The 8433-nt window shown below is 45.8% G+C and overlaps 1 protein-coding gene across 1 annotated transcript; it reads right to left on the bottom strand.

Annotated features, from left to right (window-relative positions):
* On the bottom strand, positions 1–6815 carry LOC130124859 (G-protein coupled receptor family C group 6 member A). Its single transcript, XM_056294206.1, has 6 exons — positions 6607–6815; positions 5406–5697; positions 4117–4959; positions 3559–3774; positions 2803–2920; positions 1–1727 (listed from the first exon to the last, which is right to left on the bottom strand). The coding sequence occupies exons 1-6, from the start codon at positions 6810–6812 to the stop codon at positions 556–558; spliced, it is 2847 nt and encodes a 948-aa protein (XP_056150181.1). The 5' UTR covers positions 6813–6815; the 3' UTR covers positions 1–555.
* Between the last annotated feature and the right edge of the window lie 1618 nt (positions 6816–8433).

The following is an 8433-nucleotide window of genomic DNA, read 5'->3' as shown; positions in this document are numbered from 1 at the left end:
AACAGCAATTTTATTGTACTTGCACATGTGGTGGTTGTATATAATACAACTAAAAGTTAAATGTTGCCCTCTGAACGCCAAGGAATGTCATATAATTATGTTTTCATCAGAAAATATATCTTAAAATTAGATAATATTAAGACATATATTAATATCACATATCTTACAAAGACTTTACAAAGACAAAAAAAAACAAAACAGAAATATGTCAAGGCTTCTCCACCCAAGAGTAGAACTTCACCTATACACACAGACACACACACACACTATATATATATATATATATATATATATATATATATATATATATATATATATATATATATATAGTCCTTCCCTTATTTTCCTTCAGTCCCTTTTTCTTCTTTCTTTCATTTTCGGTGTATAGGTCTAAAGGGCTCTGTACAAAATAATTAAAGTAATAAGCTAAAGCTTCAGCCTGCACCTTTTCGGTCTGTGTAAACTTGTTTCGGTTTGTCAAAGCTTCAAAAGTAATGACTTATTATTATTTAGTTGCAATTGTAAAATGCACAACAAAGGTCTGAGTCACCAGTCCTAAAAGGAAATGCTCCTAAATCTCCTTCGCACCATTTGTTTGGTCCACAGCATTTTTAGTGGCTGGTCACTAAAGATTGATTTGGACTCGGCTAATATGACCACTTCTGACCCAGTAGGGCTGCCCAGGCTCAGCACCCCTGAGCTCTCCGAAGACGTTAATGAGGACTGGAATTGAGTGGGATGAGTTTCATGGGAGACCACACCTTGACACGGAGTATTATAGCTACTGTGTGACTGTGGATTTTCATCTAGAGTCCGATTGTTGGTGACGTGCCACTTCTTGAGGATTATCTCCAGTGTATCTCCTTTCAGCTCCCAAAGTGCCTCATAGCATTTAGGTAAGAAATGACAGAAGATGATTCCGTAGCTAGACACCAGAATGGCTGAAGCCTGCACATAGGCTTCCTGTCCTGTCTTCAGGATATAGACTGGGATGAAACAGACCCACACAAACAGGTACATTAGCATGCTAAAGATGATATAGCCTGTCTCGCTGAACTGCTGAGGGACCTTCCTGCCTTTAAAGGCGAGGACGAAACCGACCAGGGCTAGCAGGGCGATGTAGCTCAACATGATGCCAAAACCGATGAACGTCAAACCCACATTACACTGTATTATTATCTCCAAGCTTCGACGTGAATGAGTGTCTTCGTTTATACAGGGAGAATCAAAGATCAGCCACAGGGTGCAGATGACCCCCTGGAGAAGGGTCACAACGCTGACAATGATTGGTGGCTTGTAGAGTTTATTCAGCCCCCTGTATATTTGCTGACTGAAGGGAAGGAAAGCCAGGAATGTACGAAAGGCCTTGACCAGGACACAGGAAATACACAAGGTGAAGCCCATGGCGTACATGACCTGCCGGGCCCGGCAGAGGTGTACGTTGGGATAGCCTATGAAGCATATCACGCTGCCGAAGCTCACCGCGATACCAAACATCATCACACAGGACAACCTCACTTCGGCTCTTTTCATAGGCGGAGACTCTCTGTACACTAGGAAGATGATGAAGATGACCAGCAGCAGCAGCATGCCAAAACCTGCAGACGCCACCAGCGCAATGGGATAAGGTTCGCTCCATCTGAGGTAGACTTCTCTTACTGGCTCACAATATGACGAGTTCCCGAGGGACCACGTACCATTTGAGCAAGATTCACAGTCGAGCAGATCTGAACAGAAACAAGACACATTTTCGTGAGTCGTGACTGATTTAGATTCACAGCATGCCAACAAAACCACAAAGGGGAAATAGAGTATTTTAAATGTCTAATGTGGTTTGTGAAGTCAATAAGTCAGGGTGGGTGAAATGCTGCACATTACAGCCACTGCACAAAATGCAGCAATTGCAAAGAATCATGCTATCTTGCATTGTGAGATAGAAATCATTGTTAGGCCAAAACAAATGTCAAAACATCAATCAACACAACAGATGGAACATAAATATAATTACTAGTTTTGCTGATTCACTAAATTTGGTTAAAAGCAAGGTTTGTTCACACGTCTACAATCTTTGCAGACTACCACATGCCTCCTCCGATACATGTGGAGTCGCCAGCCTCTTCTTTTCACCTGACAGTGAGGAGTTTCGCCAGGAGGACGTAGCGTGTGGGAGGATCACGCTATTCCCCCCCTCCCAGTTCCCCCTTCCCCCTCCCCCCAAACAGGCACCCCGACCGACCAGAGGAGGTGCTAGAGCAGCAACCAGGACACATACCCACATCCGGCTTCCCACCCGCAGACACAGCCAATTGTGTCTGTAGGGACGCCCAACCAAGCTGAAGGTAACACGGGGATTCGAACCGGCGATCCCATGTTGGTAGGCAACGGAATAGACCGTTACACTACCCGGACGGCCCCACACATCTGCAGTCTTTGCATGATGATAATAATAGGTGTTACAATACCATATGTCATGTGGCAGAAGTGCCTTACAACAGTGTGAGTGCACACATGTGGGAAAGGAACCCACATCCCTCACAAGTTTTACTCACTGGGCGACACAAGTTTACCACAGCTGTAACACCGATGAAAGTTTTGCTGTATAAAACAAGTTTTGGAAATATCAAACCATTTCCGTCATTCTCAATGTTGGTTTTGTGCAAAGCCAAGACTCAGAAACTCGAGCATAGTCAACTCGCTTAAGTCGATTAATTATCAGAGAGGAGCTCTTGACCTCGGCTGTTGATTTATCCCTCAAGGTCCTGTACAGGATAGATAGGAAAGGGGTACTTAGAGTAGTCCTACCCCAGGCATCAGAGAACGTCCCCGGCATGCACGGGGTGCAGTTATAACAGCAGGACACCTCAGAGAACTTCTTCACAGTGCCCGGCCCGCAGGATTCTGAGCATTTAGACTTTGGGATCTGAAAAACAAGGAGTTGTGTAATGGCACACATTCCAGGGATTAATTTTCTCTTTTCCAAATCAATTTGTCGGCTGAGCATTGAAGTAACCAACAGTACTGTTTTCAAAGAAAGCTGCATCAGCTCATCTGGATACAACGTTTCATCTAAGTGATTCAACTGATTCAACTTTCTTTGGTTTTCTTACCTGGATTATTGAGCATGTACAAAGTACTGTTTTCAAAAGAATTTTTTTGTTAAATAAACTGTAAAAGAGTTTTACCTAACAATTATCTTACAGATCAGATTCTTATTTCAACTGGATTTATTTTACGTGTTTAGCTAACGTCAAAAATCATCAACCATCATGACCTGCTGGTGTGATACACCACTCTGTCCTCGATACTGTTATTATCACTGTTATTAGTGTTGTTGTTGTTGTTGTTGTTGTTAGAATTTCAGCCTTCTTAATCACCAAATTAATAGATTTTTTTGTTTTTCTTTTAGTTCCATATGTGCCACAGAGGACTATAGAAAGCTCATTTGGACTCCCATGTCTGGCTTGAGGACATTTAGACAATGATGGTAGATGGTAGCTATGATATCAAACCCAGAGACTACAATCATCATGCCTCTCCGTCCATCTCCTCCAGTCTTACCGAGTCATTGAATGTCGATGACCAATTGATTTTGTTCATATCAAGCTGGATCTGTCCATTCGAGGCGTTGTAGCTCCCTAACTTTTCAAAGCTCCTGTGGTCTCCATTCTTCTCCCAGAATATTAGGTCATAACCACTCACAAAATCGCCATATTCATTGAAAGAATATGTCTGATTTTCGAAGTTGAAAGAAATATTTTTCAGTATTTCGAGAAGCTGCAAGAAAAGAAGCACAAGGACGATTAAGACTGACTTAAAAGTAACCTAAGCAAATCTGTTGTGTCTAGGTTTATGATGAGTTGATTTAGTTGGGTCAATTCAAATTCTACATTTCTTTTTGTGTAGGGGTATCTGCTCAGTGCTGTGGGTTGGACCCACTCGGCCCTTTTTTCATTGGTTGCCACAGATGTATCCAGAAACACATGGGTGTTCTACCGATGTACTCAATAAAAAGGCCGTCTTGGAGTGAACGGTGACTGAAAGCTTGGAAAATAAACCAAAACCTAAGCAAACTGTGATTTAAAAGGAAAAACAAGGTAGCTAATCCGACTTTCTCACCTTCCACGGAGGAAAGTTAATCTCTCCGGGGCACGAGGAGTCATTACAACGAAGTAGCTCTTTTAAAGCGTGAGCTACAGCCGACACAGCCATTCGTTCGTTGTGGCTTCCACTGGAGTCCACAGCCGTCGTGAGGAAGTCGTCGTTGCCATCTTGGGCGTTCGTGTAATCACATGCATGGGGAGATTTAATATTCAGGAGGTCAGATGTGGGACAATAGGAAGGAGGGTCATCCGTACCACATTCTGGGGTGCAGTTGAATCTCAAGTTTTTGTACTTTTCGATGAAGTGGTTGTAACCTCCGGGGGTCGGTCTCAGATTCTTCAGGTAGTCGTCAAACGCCTCACTCTTGCGCGTGACAAAACTGAAGCCGAAGATGTCGCCCACCTGACTGATGCCTTCCATGTGAGCCAAGGGCCCACTTAGAGACCAGATATCGCTGGCGATCCAGGTTCTGGATGTGCCTTCCCGGATCATCTCCTTGAAGATGGCCCCCACCAGCTCAGATTTCAGGATGAGCAGCACCACCTGGGCGTTGGAGGAGCTGATCTGTCTCACGACTTGCCTGATGCGTCGTATGCTGGTCTTGTGATCGAGGTAGTGGGGTATCATCTCCTGGTAGGCCAGGCACACGCCAATCTCCTCCGCGTCCCGGAGAAAGCTCCGAAAAGCCGCTTTGCCATAGTCGTCATCCCCATACACCACCCCCACCCAGTCCCAGTTGAAGTGGGCCATGAGTTTGGTCAGAGCTTTGGTCTGATGGGTGTCGCTGGGAACAGTGCGCATGAAGGACGGGAAGCGCAGGATGTCACTGAGTGACGGTGAGGACGACGTGCTGCTCAGCTGATAACAAGAAAAAAAAATAAACACATGGAGCGTCGTTAGAATAATTCATTGCAAACTGGAAAGAATTTTTTTTTAAAATTTCCATCGTGCCTTTTGCCATAACTGTATTCATACCGGCAACCCTTGTGGTGACTGTTTCTATTTCCAATGACACTAAAGAGAACAGTAGGGGGGAAATTGGGGGGGGGGCAATTTGAAAATCAATAGTTGTGTTACTGATGCCATCAGGTACATGATGCAATAGACTGGCACTAGCTGACCATCCCAACAGGTTTTTTTTAAAAGATGCCGGCTGCTCTAAAACGCCTCTCGAGTACTTCACACATTCAACCTCTCAGGAAGTCACATCTCAAATGACATTTCAAAAGCATTCTGCCGGTTTTGGGGAAAGTATGGACAGTATGGCACGGGGGGGGGGGGGGGGTAGGTTTCGGTGGTCTTACTTGGGGAATCATGAATATGCTGAGCAGCCTGGCCACAGCAATGGACACCTCAGAGTAGCGCGCTCCCAGGACGGCCTTGACTGCTGGCCTGAAGTCTGTGTAGTCACACATCACCTGCCGGGAGTTGTTGACTGCAAGCATGTACTCAACATTCTGCAGGGCCATGGTGGCGTCGGCGCACGTGTCACACATCACGTACCCCAGACTCAGCCCCGGGAGGAAGCCGGACGCATTTATTTCTTCGATCATGTGAATGACAGCCAAGGATCTCATGAATGCCACCAAATCGAAACTGTAAAAAGACATGTGCAATCTCAGTGACCTGCTGAAATCCTGCTGTCTTTCTGTCCAGCAATCTGGCCACCTCCCATCCGATCCCTGCACCCCTGTGACAGTGATACCTACCTGTCGGCAGTTTAAATAACTCAATGATTTTAACAGACAGGGATTTTGAACCCAAAACTGGCAGCACGGTGGGCGCAGCGGTTAGCGCTGTCGCCTCACAGCAAGAGGGTCCTGCGTTCGAACCCTGGGGTTGTCCAACCTTGGGGGGGGGGGGGTCATTTCAGCTCGTCCTGTGTGTGGAGTTTGCATGTTCTCCCCCCGTGTCTGCAATGGGTTTTCTCCGGGTGCTCCGGTTCCCCCCACCATCAGAAAGACATGCATGTTAGGGTTCGTACTCCTGTCTGTGCCCCTGGCCGAGGCGTGGCGAGACGAACTGGAGGTGGTCCCGGGGCGCTGCACGGCGGCTGCCCGCTGCTCCTAGCTACACAGCTAGCATGGGTTGAATGCAGGGCGTAATTCCCCCACGGGATCATTAAAGTATCTCAAAATCAAATAAATAAATAAAAGCGTATTATCTGGGATACAGGGTGAGTCAGCTGTTCCTTGTTCACTGATGTAAAACAAGTATGATATTTAGAGCAGGGTACCTGAATACAAAGTACAAATTAGTTTTCGCTGTGGGTCCTTATGGTTGGCCACTCATAAGGTCAAACAGATAACGTGTGAACCAACAAAGATAAGCTCATGTCTGCCTAAATCAAAACATCTCTCTCTCACCAAAACACATCTGAACTGTCATTTCGCTCACGCCAGCGTGATTTCATTTGACGTATTGCGCCGTACCCTTCTTCCGAAAAGAGCCATGAAGTTGTTTTTAACGACTGCAGACGGGGGTTTTCCTCCCCCTCGTACTCACTCTGTGCAGGGGAACATTTCAGGCCTCAGGCGGTGATGGAGATTCTCTATTTTACTGTGGCACGGCATCAGCAAACCTATCATGACGTCCCCCTGGAAGCGGGCCCCGCAGGTGGGCTCTGCAGAGCCGCAGCCGGACGCCGCCGGCGTGGAGGCCGTGCTCGCCACGAGGCCGAGGAGGCCGCAGCACAGCAGAGAGATCTGCATCCTTCCCCGCGTCGGCGGCACACACTCGTCTCACCGCGGAAGGGAATTCGTTATTTAAGCCCCACGGTAGGCGTGGAGGGAGCCACGGCGTTTGGCAGGCGTCGAACCCGTCACGCATGACAGACACAAAGCCTGAAGGAAACAAAAGAAGCAACTCGCAGCTACTGACAAGCGAGTTACCACGCAGCCAGCGGTACTTCCCTTTGAATTCCTGCGTCCCGCCTCGTTTGGATTTCCCCCGCTGATTCTTGGCTGGTGTTCAGCAGATGTGGTGAGGAGATTGCAGACTTCTGGTAAAATGTAGGAGGATTGTGGCGGCTTATTTTTGTCTGTTGTTGTGGCGTTGTTGATGATAATAAAACTGACGATAAGAAGAGAAAAAAACCTTCCACCTCACTGCAAGCACGTCCATAACAACATCAGGAGATACTATAGGGATGAGGAAGAGTTGTGTTAACTCTCTTAAGTTTTATTTATCTCTAACCATTTCTTATTCTCTTTTTTTTTTTAAATTTCTATGACACCGAGCGCTTGGTACGTGACATCAGGATGTGTTTTTCTTTTTCTTTGTACTCTTTTCCTCATGTTTTCATGTGTTTATTTATTTATTTATTTTTTGTCCTATCATTCACAGTAGTGGAGTTTGTATTGCTCAACACAACTTGCATTGAATGTGAACTGCTCACTAGTAGGTGAGAAGGGGCAGGAAAAAATAAGGTGTGTACTTCCCCCTACTCCTTTTCCAACACGCGACAAGTAATCTGATGCATACAGAGATTTGCTCACCGAGTCTGATGTGTGGATCACTTCAGATTACTGGCAATGATTTATCTGTATGTGATATCCTGCTTGTTTACATGCTCGAAATAAACCATTCACTAATTCATTCATTCATCCATTATCCATCCATCGTCGTCCATCAGTTCATCCATCATCCATTCATCCATCCATCAATTCATTCATTCATCCTCCATCCATTATCTGAACCGCTTATCCTGCTCGCATTCATTCATTCATCCATTATCCATCCATCATCGTCCATCAGTTCATCCATCATCCATTCATTCATCCATCAATTCATTCATTCATTCATTCATTCATTCATCCATCCATTATCTGAACCGCTTATCCTGCTCGCATTCATTCATTCATTCATTCACCAATGCATTCATTTGTCATCCATCCATCATCCATTCAATTCGTTCATTCATCCATCATCAATCCATTCATCCATCCATTATCTGAGCCGCTTATCCTGCTCTCATTCATTCATTAATCCATCCATCCATCCATTCATTCATCAATCCATCCATCCATCCATCCATCCATCCATCCATTCATTCATTCATTAATCCATCCATCCATCCATCCATCCATCCATCCATCCATCCATTCATTCATGCATTCATCCATTCATCAATCCATCCAGCCGTTCGTTCGTTCGTTCGTTCGTTCGTTCGTTCGTTCGTTCGTTCACCCACAGCAGCAGGAACACCGCAGGCGTGGTGAGACGTTGACAGCCGTGAGTTGTTGAGACACCGGTGCTGCAGGGGTGGGACGGCGTCGCTGCCCTGTGATGCAGGGAGGAATGCCTCCAGTGAAAGGTACAGACACAGGTAGA

The sequence above is a fragment of the Lampris incognitus genome, chromosome 15, assembly GCF_029633865.1.
Source record: "Lampris incognitus isolate fLamInc1 chromosome 15, fLamInc1.hap2, whole genome shotgun sequence".
NCBI lineage: Eukaryota > Metazoa > Chordata > Actinopteri > Lampriformes > Lampridae > Lampris > Lampris incognitus.
This window is presented reverse-complemented; position numbering and strand designations above follow the sequence as displayed.

Excerpts from the sequence above, each read along its gene's own strand:
- LOC130124859 (XM_056294206.1), bottom strand. The coding sequence starts at position 6,812 with ATGCAGATCTCTCTGCTGTGCTGCGGCCTCCTCGGCCTCGTGGCGAGC. Across the intron at positions 5,698-6,606 it reads GAAATGTTCCCCTGCACAGA|TTTCGATTTGGTGGCATTCA; the intron begins GTGAGTACGAGG and ends GTCTTTTTACAG. Across the intron at positions 3,775-4,116 it reads TTAACTTTCCTCCGTGGAAG|CTTCTCGAAATACTGAAAAA; the intron begins GTGAGAAAGTCG and ends CTTTTCTTGCAG.